Source organism: Diabrotica undecimpunctata, chromosome 7 (genome assembly GCF_040954645.1).
Source record: "Diabrotica undecimpunctata isolate CICGRU chromosome 7, icDiaUnde3, whole genome shotgun sequence".
Lineage (NCBI taxonomy): Eukaryota > Metazoa > Arthropoda > Insecta > Coleoptera > Chrysomelidae > Diabrotica > Diabrotica undecimpunctata.
The window spans coordinates 159,791,485-159,806,307 of NC_092809.1; the positions used below are offsets into that span (position 1 = coordinate 159,791,485).

The window sequence follows — 14,823 nt, forward strand, 5'->3', positions numbered from 1 at the left end:
AAGCGATATGAGTGCTACCAGTGTTTTAGATCATCCAAAAAGGATTTACAATATGGATGAAACATGTTTTTGTTTAGCCCCAAAAAGTGGTACTGTAATTGGACCGCGAGGAAAAAACATCTATGATGAACGAACCTCATCAGATAAGGAAAATGTAACCACGCTTTTCACAGTAAATGCAGAAGGAAAATTCGCTCCTCCTTTGACACTTTTTAAATATGACCGGATTCCGTCCGCTGTATGCAAAGCAGCTCCTAAAGGTTGGGGATTAGGGAAAAGTGAAAGAGGCTGGATGACTGCAGAATGTTTTTTTGAGTATTTTTCAAACGTTTTTGTACCCTACCTAAAGGAGTCTCAAATAGAGTTCCCCGTTCTTGTCTTTTTAGATAGACATAAATCCCATCTGACCCTATATTTAAGTAAATTTTGCAGAGAAAATCAAATAATTTTAATAGCATTGCCCCCTAATGCTACTCATATCCTCCAGCCTTTAGACGTCTCTGTGTTTGGGCCTATAAAACAAAAGTGGAAACATGTTGTTCGAAAATATAAGATAGAAAACAATGGTCAGGAGATTACTAAATCATTTTTACTTATGGCACTGGCTCAGTTGATTGATGATCCAAAAATGACCCCTAATATAATATCAGGATTTAGAGCCACAGGTCTGTACCCTTTTTCAGAAAATTATGTGGACTACAGTAAAATTATATTGGGAAAATCCGATATGTTTCAAACTAACGATATTAACACTGAAGCCACAGTTTTCCTTAAATATTTAGATTAAAAAATTGATGTGGTTGTCCTGGACCAATTTAAGACAACAAAAAGAAGAAACCATGAATGGGAAGGTAATGTTGAAGATAAATCGCTGTACAATATTTGGTTTCAAATAGCAAACGAAGTAGAAATTCAACCAACCGAAAGTAGAGATCCGGTTCTGGCGAGAGAAAATCCAGAACCTGATAATAATGCTCTGAACATAATGCTTCCAAATATATGTCCTCTGGTATCTACTACAAATGATAATATGGTAAATGCTGTGTTTTCGGAGTCTTCCAATTCTGATTATTTAGCCGATCAAGTTCCGACCACATCGATTGCTAGCAATATTGTGATGGATAGCAGTTTTCGCCCAGATAAGGTAGAAGAAGTCAAACGTAATATTTTTTTTTGCACAAAAACCGATTTCTTCAACAGTATTTTACAATGTGCTCCCGTACCCTCAACAAAAGGAACCGGACTCAAAGAAAAAAAGGAAAAAAGAATATACACCAAGTGTTGTCACATCTAATAAGTGGGTGGAGTATCATGAAGAATGCGAGAAACTTAAAAATGATAAAGAAAAAAAAAGCAAGAAAGGAAACAGGCTCGAGAGCATAACAAACAGATGAAGGCACAAAAAAAAGTCGAAAAAATTGAACAAAAGACTACAAAACTTAAAACGACGAAACCTAAAAAATACGATCTAGATTCAGGCTCTTCTTCAGAAGAACATGAAGACTGGGAGGAAAGTGGTAGTAGTGGAGACGATGTTGACTTCATGGAACCAGAACCAGAAAATATTCAAATGTACGATACCGATGATCTGAAATTGGGAGACTTTGTGCTTGCCAGATTTAAACAACTGGGTAAAAGATCGACGACAACATATAAATATGTTGCCAAAATTATAGATGTCCTTTCATCAGAAGAGTATGAGATACAATGTTTCAAAAGTGCCAATGAAGAAAAAACTGTGTGTTGTCCTATAGAAAATGACGTTTGCAGTATAGATAAAGGCGATATTTTGGGAAAACTACCCGAGCCTATTGTCCAGGAACAAGGAAGAAAATTTAAGACTATTTTTCCAGGACAATTAGACATTTATGAACAAATATGAAATCATAAGTACTATTTATAAAAGTTTTAATTATTATTTTCAATACTTTTTACTTATTTGTGTTACCATAAATTTATTTTGTTTTACCTATTTTTGTAGTTCAATAAATATTTAAGCACAAATATCAACTTGTATCTCTATTTTTATTTAGTTCTTGGGTGGCCAAAAGTGGGGAAAGTGTATGGCCAAAAGTAGAAACACATGGCCGAAAGTAGGGATTTTTGTTGTTCAAAATATAAAACATTATAATAATTTCAGTATGAATTGAATCTTTATGATCAGTTGATCTCCTAGCAGAGCACATTCGAAAGTCAAAATGGCATTGAGCGGAAAGATTTTATTCAAATCCTACATGTTTCTCAATAGAAAAATAATAAAGAAAGTTCTTAAGGTGGCCATAAGTGGTGCCTCTACCCTAACTAAAAAAAAAAACGAAACTAGAAAGTAACTGTTATAATAATTTAAGTAAAACAACTTATTTCCTATTATACGAACACAATACCTGAAAAATATTCAAGATACATTAAAATTTTAACCCGTCATAAGACTAGAATTTCCTCTTTTTTCTGTAATTTGCTTATTATTATAAATTAAATACGCAATAATAGTTAAACCGCAACTTCGGTATACATATTATAACCTTCACCGTGACACTTAAGGATGTTGGCGATTAGTAGTTAAAGAATTTTCAATGAATATTGATATTAAATATTTTCTAAGGCTCGTGACATTTGCACTATAATATAAATATGAAATTAAAATAAAGTCCGCCAAATGTAAAGGTAATATATAACCATTTATATATATATATATATATATATATATATATATATATATATATATATATATATATATATATATATATATATATATATATATATATATATATATATATATATATATATATATATATATATATATATATATATGGTAGTTAGGTATATTGATTTGTGCGTTTATGTATAATTGTAGATGATGTGCCTCTACAAGTAGTTTTACTGCTAGTAAAACAAAGATTTATAACAATATAGAAAACATAAATGGATGGGTGACAAAGCAGAAACAGGAGTGGAACGAACACATTAGTAGAATGGCAAAGGATAGGATAGTACGAAGAGCACAAGATAAGTCACCAAATGGACTAAAAAGTATTGGCAGACCAAGAAAAAGATGGTGCGATAATTTAAACAATTTAGAAGGCTAATATTGAAGAAGAAACAGGCTTTAAAGCCTACATAAAAGAAGGAAGAAGAAGAAGAAGTACCTCTGACTTTCTATTAATCCGCTAATCTTGGTATATTTCTGTTACCTGCAACCACAGCTTGCTACGTCTCTTTTTCATAGCTGTTTCTTTCATGACTAATACATCTTTCCATTGTACTCTGTGTTCATTGTCACGGTCATGTTTGCATATCTGTGATTTGTCGAAGTCCCTGACACTTAGGGGTCTTGCAGTTTCTTCTATATAAAAATTGTTGCAATCACAGAGTTTTTATAGATGCAGTTCTTTTATATCTCTTGTGTGCTGTTAGGTTTGGTTTTGGTCAGAATAGATCTCAGTGTTGGTTGTTTTGAATGTTGTTATGATGTTGTACTTAGTTCCTATTCTTTTTAATTTTTCTGATAAACCCTTTACATATGGTATTATTTTGTCATCTTTAAATACTTTTTGTGAGCGTTTTTGGATTGCTTATGGTGTTATGGTGTAACCAGTTTTGTTAAAACTTTTGTTAGCAGTTTTTTTTCTTCCTGAAATACATGTCAACTAGAGATCTAGCTTTTGTTTTTTGGACTATCTAATGATTTGATAATTCCTTTTTTGATGTTTATGTTGCGGTTTGAGTGCGTTGGTTTTCTGTAAACTTTGGTTGGATATCCTGTATCCTCTTTTGAGATTAGCACATCCAAAAAAGGATTATAAAATAAAGGAGCACTGAAGTAAAAATAATTGGAGCAAATAGAAATAAGATAACACTGTTCAAAATTCTGCAAAATATTACATGAATCAAATATTCCGGAATTAGCTAGAAATATGACAGTATTGAATACAGTATCAATTAAAAATTTAGATAATGCGTATCTAAGCATCTTCTGAATCGTAAAACTTGAAATATTACATGAAAGTTTGTAAAATTATACCAATTTGGATATGTAGCAAGTAATACCTCATATGAAAGCTCTTGTGTCGCCTAATCTGCTCTTAGATATATCCTTTGAAAGAACTATTCAGTATGATCCTAAATTTTTCTGCGATTCTGTCGCAATTTCAAAATTGTGCAAGTTCCATATTCAGTAACAATAGTGTAAAATTATGTGTAATATGCCGGTGTTCTAAAGCTTTTCTGCAAATACGAGAAAATGTTTTTATTTATTTTTCCAATTTAATAGTTTCATGTGATCCAGTTTAGAAAATAATTTTATAAAACGACGCTACTCTTCCATTTTAAAGACACTTTAAAACACCTTAGTTCAGTGCCTTATGTTATGTTGGATAATAACTAATTACTACAGCAACCTTAGTTTTAATATTATCTTTACTGGCATATAAATATTTGATAAAAAATTACAAATCTGCCAAAGCTGCCATTTTTATTAGGAACATTTCATCACGTTTCCTCAAAACACCATCCGTGTTTGTTATATTTTCGTTTTCGAACATTTTAATTTGGCTACAACACTACTAGTTTGATATCTCTGCTCTACGCATAAAGATAGGAATACAAGTCAGAAATATGGATTTACAACAGGGATTATACGGTTGCCTTTTTTCACATTTTTATATATTTATATATAAACAACACAAAATAATAAAATTTACAATACCACTTACCGACAGATGCTTGTAAGCTAGCTGGATGTGCTGGATCAGGCATTTTAAAAAATATTAAGTATAATTTGACAAAAAATGACAGTTTCTACTATGTGACATTAGAGGTGACATTATTTCTAAAAACATACAGTCGTTGTTGAGAATAACCAATAATTTTGCTTAAAATTCTTATTTTGTTTTACCGTAAAGATTTCTTCTTTGGTACTTTGAAAGTATAATATTGTCATTTATGTGGAAGTGATCTTTTACTAACTAACTAACTACTGACTAACTAACTAATCCGAGTAAGTACACACAACGCAAAAGTCTAGGGATATTTTTATAAATAGACGTATTTTGTTTATTTGTAATCAACTGAAAAAAAAAGAAATGCAAAATTTGTAGTTTAATATGTCAAAAACCAAAAGAAAATTGGACCAAAAAAAAATATATTGCAAATCACCCATCTTTCACATACCATCATAAAGTGTTAAAAATACGAAATATAAACTTAAAATAAAGTATGGCCACCACGTTGGTTTATCACAGCTCTACATCTACTGTTCATGCTTTGAATCACATTGTTAATGTCTGCTTTAGGTAGTTGTGTCCATTGTTCTATCAGAAGCTCTTTTAATTGAAATTCATTGTAGATATTGCCCATATGTGGAGTAATTCTTCGTTGGAGCCTGTCCCATACATGCTCAATGGGATTCAAGTCCGGTGATTGTGCTGGCCACAGCAATACATCAATACTCTCGTTATCCAACCAGTTTGTTACAATATGCGCAACATGTGGCCGAGCGTTATCATGCATAAAGTAAAAATTTTCTCCAACAGCAGCAACAAACGGGCGCACAACAGGTTCAAGAATAGTGTCCAAATATTGCTGACTTGTGAGAAAGCCACGTGAGAAAATGAGGTCAGTTCTATCGTCAACCATGATTCCGCCCCATACCTTATTGTACCACCTCTGTATGTATACACTTCTTGAAGATGTCGTAATCGTTCTCCATTTCCGAGTCGTCTCCAAACTCTTGTCCGACGATAATCTAGATGAAATCCATATCTAGACTCGTCACTAAACAAAACTGTGGTCCAGTCATTGTCAGTCCAATTCTGAAACTCTTGACACCAGGTTAATCTTGCAGCGCGATTACCTTTAGATAAAGGTGGACATCTCAGTGGTCGCCGACTAAGAAGATTGGCTTCATGGAGACGATTCCTCACAGTACTACTGCTAATTGTTACATTATGTGCAAGCTGTAATTCATTAACCATTTCGGGTGCTGTAATTGTTGGTTGCCTTCTGGCATTTAAAATTAAATATCGGTCTTAAGCGACGGTTGTAGAGCGACCACTTCCTGGATGTTGCTCGACTGGACTCTCAGTGTCTCTAAACCGACGCCACAAACGACTTACGATGCTTTGGGAGACACCCAGCTAGTCAGCAACTTGAGTTTGTCGCATACCAGCTTGAAGGAGTCTCACGGCTCTATTCATCTCATCCAACGTTAAATGTTGTCGTTGCATGGTAAAAAGACAATATCTTTAACTCACCTATTAAGCAAGAATGGTATAAAGTGACTAAAATTAAAAACAAACAAAACATAAAAATGTCGATTTTTTTGTCCCTTATAAAAAACATTCTAAAACACGTATTGCTATCAGTTTTACAATTTTTTTTTTGAGAAGAAGTGAGTGTTTGTATCAACAATTATAGTACAAGCAAATTTATATGGTCATGAAATTTCTGTCATTGGTATTGTCAAATTATTAAAATATCCTTAGACTTTTGCGTTGTGTGTAGTTCAACATTTGTGTATGAGGATTTATGTAGTGAATAATTTACGCTTAAAATGTTAAAGCTATCATTAAATGAATATTTAGATACTAGCAATATAGTTTATTTATAGAAGCAGAAGAAATACAAAGAAAGAAAATAAAAAACAATAATTTACCATATTAACGGCACAAATACAATAAAATCTAAATAATTTTTGCACATACAGGTGTCAGAGAGATTTATCCTTAGTATTTTTACATGCTATTGCAGTTTGTTTGTACGTATTTAATAAGAATTAACGTATATAATTTTTCATACAATAACAGTGTTACGTCAAGATTTATACAAACTGACGTTACTTGTATTTAAAATTTCCATAAAATCAACCTTAGGGTTAAAATTTCCCCACATAGCTAAAAATACGACACCCATAAGGAGCTGCTCGATCTTTCATAGGCGTCAACATAGTATTATAACAAGAAAAATGTACCTAATCGTGATTACATTGAGAATTTAAAAAAAAAATGTTGATACAATAGGCAGTTAAGTAGACTAAGGCAAAACTTCATACTAGGTTGTCTGTATTTTTAAAATTTAAATAATAGAAATTTTTTATACCTATTATTTAAATTTATTTAAATAATAGGTATAAAGTTACTTTATAAAGTAACTTTATACCTATTATATTTTAAATTAAGTATTATTTATATTTTAAATAAATTATATTATATTAAAATATTTCAATAAATTATTATGTTTGCTCCTAACGCCACCTGCTAACGTATTAACAAAGCAATCGTTGTTTAGGGCCTACCTCTGACAGACCTGTTAAATTTAGACAAGATATTAAATTAATAATAAAATATAAATAAGTATCATTTGATAATAAATTTAATTATTATATAAACTAAATAAAATGTTTAAAAATAATAATTATATTTATATGAAATTATTTTAAAACGAGAAGTGTCAGAAAAATTTAAACAGATAATTTAATATTGTTATTAATTGGATGATATTTATGACTTTTAAATTTTGACAGTCGGTACGAATTGAATCTTTCATTGATACGTATGCTTTTAATTTTTTACTTCTTATTTATTGTCTGTATTTGTTAGTTATTTTTAGTGCAGTTTTTAATTTAAACCTACTTAGAATAAATATAGATAACTAGAAACAAATTGATCGAGACTAGTAAATCGGTGTGAAGAACCGCTATTTTGTGGCGCTACCCGTGGCGCTGGTTTCGTAAGCTCGTCTATAGAGAAAAAAGTAATATAAAGCCAGTATAAAAGCTTCGCTTCAATTGTTTTAATTAAATAACCAAAAGCATTTTTTATTATGAATAATATAATTTTTATGAAACAATTGTTTAAGTTTGGTAGTCCAAAAAATACTAATTTTAATTAAATAAATTAGAAAATCGTATCTGATACGAATATAATTCAAATGCCCATGCCATTTGATCAATTGGCATAAATGCTGACAGCGATGTCAGATAATTTATAATCTTAAGATTAGTAATTTTACGCAGAAAACTTTACTGGATGCTGGGAAAAAACTCACACCTTTCGATCGAGAACAAGCTACTGATATAAAAAATATAATAACACACGTTTGGTCATACGGTTCGCAGCTGTGAAGATCAGCTAGCAAATCTAATGTTATGAAAATACAAAGGTTTAATCTAAAACTCCAAGAATAATCGCTAATGCCGCTTGGTATATCCAGAATGACGCCTTATATAGAGATCTGTAAGTACTAATAGTCTCTGAAGAGTACAAAAGAATTTCTGAACAATATCAAAACAACTTGCGCGTGCATTCTAACACCCTGGAATACAATCTTATACAGAACCAACAAGCGAAGAGATTGAAGCGATAATATGATCCCTTGGACCTACCAAAGATTGCCTATAGTAGTGAAAGCTACTCCTTCAACAGCACCCAGCCATTGTGATCTGTGCTGCTTTTAGTATACGTGTTCGCGAATCTGAGATATGCGCATCCCACCGGTAAACAAGCCAATATTTGTGTTCTGATGCTTTGGTCACTGGACCTTACATCTCTCTGAGATGGTAAAGACAAACAATTTTACTTATTGTTTTTATTGTGAAACAATTTTGTTTGTTTCTTAATTATTGTTATATATATATATATATATATATATATATATATATATATATATATATATATATATATATATATATATATATATATTGTAAAAACTACGACCGTCAATTTATATTTCTAAAGTATTCAACTAGTGAATTCAGAGGTTTAATCGGTCATTCAGGTTGGCAAATAAAAAAAGAAGTCAACTACTTCATAAGTTTATCGAAGACGTTTCGCTTTATATTTCTAAAGCTTCATCAGTTCTAACTCAATATGTAGTATATTATCGATGTTATCATATATCTACTGTACACTTTACTCAATATTTAAAACTAACTTAACCAAAAAAGAAAAAATAAAAAACAAAAAACAACACACAAACTTTGCCGAAAATAATGTTCATATTCGTAGATATGAATATTTAAAAAATTTTAAACGAACATTTGGCTTCATTTGGATGTTTCTCCGCTGAAGACCAACAAAGTTCTTTGTTGGTCTTCAGCGGAGAACCATCTAAATGAAGCCAAATGTTCGTTTAAAATTTTTTAAATATTCATATCTACGAATATGAACATTATTTTCGGCAAAGTTTGTGTGTTGTTTTTTGTTTTTTATTTTTTCTTTTTTGGTTAAGTTAGTTTTAAATATTGAGTAAAGTGTACAGTAGATATATGATAACATCGATAATATACTACATATTGAGTTAGAACTGATGAAGCTTTAGAAATATAAAGCGAAACGTCTTCGATAAACTTATGAAGTAGTTGACTTCTTTTTTTATTTGCCAACCTGAATGACCGATTAAACCTCTGAATTCACTAGTTGAATACTTTAGATATATATATATATATATATATATATATATATATATATATATATATATATATTGTGTGAAAAAGATTTACCAATACATGGACTTATATAACTCCCTAATATTGCAGTAAAAAGAACTTTATTTTTAAGAAATTATATTGCATAGAAGAAAGAATCTTTGAAAGAAAGAAGAAGTTCATGGTAAAATGAAGACCAAGAAGTGTCAGAACTACAAAAACAGATGTGCCTAACCTTTTACTATAGCACAGGAAAAAAAGCCACGAAAACACTTCATGCAGTGATGGAACGACACTCTTACCAAAGAAAACAAAAAAAAAATCTTTTACAGCATAGTGATGAATATTACCCTATATGGAGCGGAAGTCTGGCCAATTATAACATCAATACGAAATAAAATAAGAACAGTTGAACTGGACTTTATGAGAAGATGTCTACGAATCATCAGAGCAGAAGAACAGAGGAAATATGAAACAGAATGGAAGTAGAATGCCCAATTACAAAAAAGTTGGTACGTGCTTGTACAAAAAATGCCAGAGCACAGGTGGCCGAAAAGAATATTGGACTGGGACCCGCCGGGAAGAAGATGGAGACGAAGACCTGATATAATATGGAAAACGTACATAAGAAATGCTATGATAGATAGAGGCCTCAGAGAAGGGGAGTGGGAAAATAGAATGCCGTGAAGGACGAAAACAGCGAACTCATAATGGGAAAATACCGACGAAAAAGAAGAAGGGAAAAAATCAAATTGACTAGTGTATAGTGTAAATAGTTACATTTTGAAAACTCCTGACTTATTTATTATTCTGATGTTTTGGTGACGCTGTGAGGCTCTGAAGTCGTAAATCTTGAATGGCGTAACATGATTTTAGTATGAAAAATACTATAGATCAACTTTACTTTCTATTACTTTATTTCTATTATTTCGATTATATTACTATTATTAAACCGTCGTAATAATGTATAATTTTTTACTGTTTTCGTTTTTTATCTTCTCTTGTTTGTTGCTTTTAACGTTATTATCTTGTCTCCTTTAGATTGAATGCACATGTTTTAATATCGATAACGCATATCGTAACGGGACATGTTCAACATGATAATATAAATAATTACATACTGTGTGTGTATTTATTTTTAATGCCGTGCGGAAAATTACCAATTACAAAGTCAAGTAGAAATATTATGTGAGGTGTTTTTAAGTTTTAATCTTCCGAAAAAACCAAGTGTAACTAATGTTATAAAATTATATGTTCACAAAAAACAAAAGGATATTGTTTGTGCAGTCAGTAAATAACAAAGTACTGAAATTAAAAATATTGAATAGTGTATGACATATCATGTTATATTAATCGAACTTTGTGCGATAATTTACAGTTTTCTAAGGATTTTAATTCTAACTAAAATCAGTTACCTTCCAATGGTAACTATCCACCTTTTCGCAGATACTTCAATTTCAAGTAACTGAGAAAATCAAGTAAATTATGTTCTTCAAAATTATTGTTTCAATATTGCACTAAAATTTATACTATAACATAGTATTCTACAGCAATAGTCTTCTTGGTTTGATTGAGACAGTTTCGTGTATAGAACTACATACAATAATTTGATATATCTAAATACTTCTTAAGCTCTTAAGAACCAGTTGGGAATTGGAGATGAAGCAGAAATAAAATGAGAATGTAACAAATGTTCCTATTGTTCCAATAGTCCAGGCGGGATCTGTTTTGAATTGGACAAATTCCATAGAATTTTTTGCCGGAACCACTTCAGGATGTACCTTGTATCAATAATCACGATATGTGTTAGTCGCAAACCTTGTGCTTAATTTTAACACATGTTTCCGTCGTATTATAAAGTTTTTTTAGGCGAAATATGAAGGCTGTAAATTATATCTAAGGGGTCGAAAAAGTTTAACCTGGCGTCCTCTAGGTGAAAAAAGGGTGTATAATAACCCAAGTGGGGTATTATTGACCCCATTTAAAATTGATTGGAAAAACTCAACAAACATTTCGAACACGAATTAATTTTTTTAAATATCTTATTTGACTATCTAAATAACAGCAGTTTTTAGCACTGGATTAAATTTGACCGCGTATTAGGTAAAATTTACAAAATAATAAAATTCCTACATACAAAAAAACACTGGATACATAAAAAATTCACAAACAAAAGATAGTGATTCAAAATAAGAGATTTTCCAAAAAAGTTTTTTCAAAAGGTTCATATAAAAAAAACGGACATAATAAACTGCAGAAGTTATAGAGGCGCAAACATAGACTCAGACCATTGTTTAGTGATCTCAACACTAAGGGCTAGAATTTCAAACTCCAGTACAGAAGCTGAGAGATGCAACTGTTGCAAAACAGTACTGGGAAAATGTTACCAATAGGTTAAGAAATCAAAGTCTAGGCGAAGAAGACCAGAGGGATATAGACTCATTCTTTAACAGGATAAGGGAAGATATTGAGTCAGCAGCACAAGATGAAATAGGAACAGAAACTTGTATCCGAAAAAATCACTGGTTTGACGATGAATGCAAAGACGCAACACAGAAAAAAAAATGAAGCCTATGCAAAAATGCTTACCCGCCGAACTAGAACAAGTATAGAGAATTACCAGACAAAGAGAAGAGAAGAAAAGAAAATACACAGAATGAAGAAACGAAACCACTTAAAAAAGGAACTTCAATATATAGAAAACCTCAACAGAGAGAAAGAATTCAGGACATTCTATAAGGAAGTTAACATCAACAGAAAAGAATTTAAGGCAAACACAAATCAATGTAGAAGTTTAAATGGCGATCTCTTAACAACACGAACAGACGTACTAAACCGATGGACGGAATATTTTAACCAGATACTTAATATAGAGGAAGAAGAAAACCCGGAAGACGAAAGCTGCGAGGTAAGCGGAGCAGACGAGAGGGAGGAGGATCCACCAACGATCCTGGAAGTTAAAGACGCTGTAAACAAACTAGCCAGAAACAAATCACCCGGAATAGATAATCTCCCAGCGGAATTATATAAAGAAGGTGGCCACGATATCATAATAGCGCTATAGCAGCTTATAAAAGAAATATGGATACAGAAGTCCCTTCCCAATGATTGGAATATTGGAATACTTTGCACCATACACAAAAAGGGAGATATCTTTGAATGCTCTAACCATCGAGGAATTACGCTCCTAAATGCAGCGTATAAAATATTCTCCAATATACTATACCATCGTATGGCACCATATGCAGAGGGAATAATAGGACAATACCAGGCTGGTTTCAGAGGTGGTAAATCAACAATTCATCAGATTTCAACCCTAAGACAAATTCTAGAGAAAACACTGGAATACGGTGTAGACACGCACCACATATTTATAGACTACAAGGCAGCCTACGACTCTGTAAATAGAAGAGAATTGTTTAGAGCAATGATAGACCTAGGAGTACCAAATCAGTTGGTAAGTTAAACCAAACTAACCCTTGAAAAAGTTGAATGCAAAGTACGAATCCAGGGGGAACTCTCTGAACCTTTTAAAACAAATAACGGGCTACGTCAGGGAGACCCACTATCCTGTATACTATTCAATCTAGCTCTGGAAAAAGTAATACGTACGTCACAAATCACAACTACCGGTTCAATATATAACAAATCTGTGCAAATTTTAGCATATGCTGATGATATCAATATTGCTGGGAGAACGGAAAACGCAGCACGAGAGGCGTACGTAGCATTAAAGGAAGCGGCTACAAAAATGGGTTTAATAATAAACACCAATAAAACAAAATACATGAAAATAGGTACGCAACCACAAACACTACGCCCACTTGTTATAGAAAATGACGTCATCGAAGCAGTTAACGAATTTGTATACCTGGGAACGCTCGTCAATACTGAAAATGACACTACCGCAGAGATAAACCGCAGAATTTGCACGGCTAATAGATGCTATTTTGGGCTTAATCTCCTTTTTAAATCTACAGTTATATCAAGAAATACAAAAGTAAAACTACAAAACAATAATACGCCCAGTCCTAACATATGGTTCAGAAACCTGGACTTTAACAAAAAGCAATGAAAGCATGTTAGGATGTTTCGAAAGAAAAATACTAAGGCGCATCTATGGAGCGGTAAATGAAAATGGTGTCTGGAGAAGACGATACAACTTCGAACTCTATAGGATATACCAGGAACCAGATATCGTAAAACACATAAAGATAGGACGTCTGAGGTGGGTAGGCCATGTAATGCGGATGGAGCAAACCGACCCAGCTAGAAAAACGCTCCTTGATAGACCTATTGGTCAAAGAAGAAGAGGAAGACCCAGAACAAGATTCCTAGATAACATCGATGAAGACATGAGAAATATGGAAATACGTGCTTGGCGGAGGAAGGCGATGGATAGGGACGACTGGAGAAAAATTCTTGGGGAGGCTAGGACCCACACAGGGTTGTAAAGCCAAAATGATGATGATATAAAAAAGCAGGACATTGGATATCCAAGCTTGAAAAAAGTTAAGAGCCCGGAACTGGATACATTCGTCGAAAATGCGATGAACGTGATCTAAACAATAAAAATTTTGGCATTGATCGCACATTTGTTTAGTTTTCCGGTCAGAGTTTTTATTGCAACCCAAATAGCATATTTTTTCCACTCTTTCTAACGATGTATCGCCTATTGTAATTTGGGCGTTGATGTTGGTCTTCTTACTAATGATCATTATTTTTGTCTTCTTGCAATTTAGTTTTAGGCCGTATTTGTTACATGCTTCTTTCTACAACGTTATCTATCATCCTTTGGAGCCCCTATGCACTATCTGCCAGCAACACTGTATCGTCTGCATATCTAATATTGTTTATAAGTTGGCCATTTACAGCAATCCCGTCTTCTCATTCGTCCAAGGTCTCTCTAAAGATGTTTTCGGAGTATATGTTAAATAATGCCGGTGACAATATACAACCTCGTCTAACACCTTTTTCGACCGTGAAGATCTCAGACTTCATTTTCTAATCGTACTGTTGCTTTTTGTTGGAGATATAAGTTTGAGATCAGTCCTATATCCTTACCATCGAGTCCTGATGTTTTTGGGATATCATGCATAAACATCGCAGTTGACATCCCTGGTTCTCTGTAGACTTGCAACGGACTCTCGTACTTGCAACCTAAAAAATGATTCCTTCGTTCCGAGTCCTGCTCTGAATCCAAATTGGACTTCACTCAGGTGTTCTTACAATTTGGTGTACATGCGCGAGTGAATGATAGTAAGGAGTACTTTAAGTACATAGGGGAGTAACACCTCTATAAAAAAATCAGAGTTCAGCAGGCTCAGCTGATAGCACTCGGTGAGGGTCCCTTGTCTAGTGTTGCAGATGAAGACCACAAGAACGATGAAATCGGAGAAGAA

General features: G+C 32.7%; 1 protein-coding gene across 3 annotated transcripts in view; it reads right to left on the reverse strand.

The window, feature by feature from the left end:
* The window catches only part of LOC140446097 (vesicular glutamate transporter 2.1-like), an 83,077-nt gene that overhangs the window by 18,757 nt on the left and 49,497 nt on the right, over positions 1-14,823 (reverse strand). Inside the window, exon 1 of one of the 3 annotated variants that reach the window (XM_072538630.1) lies at positions 4,713-4,835. The exons of the other annotated variants lie outside the window; for them this stretch is intronic. Within the exon in view, the coding sequence (XP_072394731.1) occupies positions 4,713-4,755 (43 nt within the window). The 5' untranslated portion in view covers positions 4,756-4,835. Of the gene's footprint in view, positions 1-4,712; positions 4,836-14,823 lie in introns of those variants that run through there. 3 annotated transcript variants of the gene reach the window in all.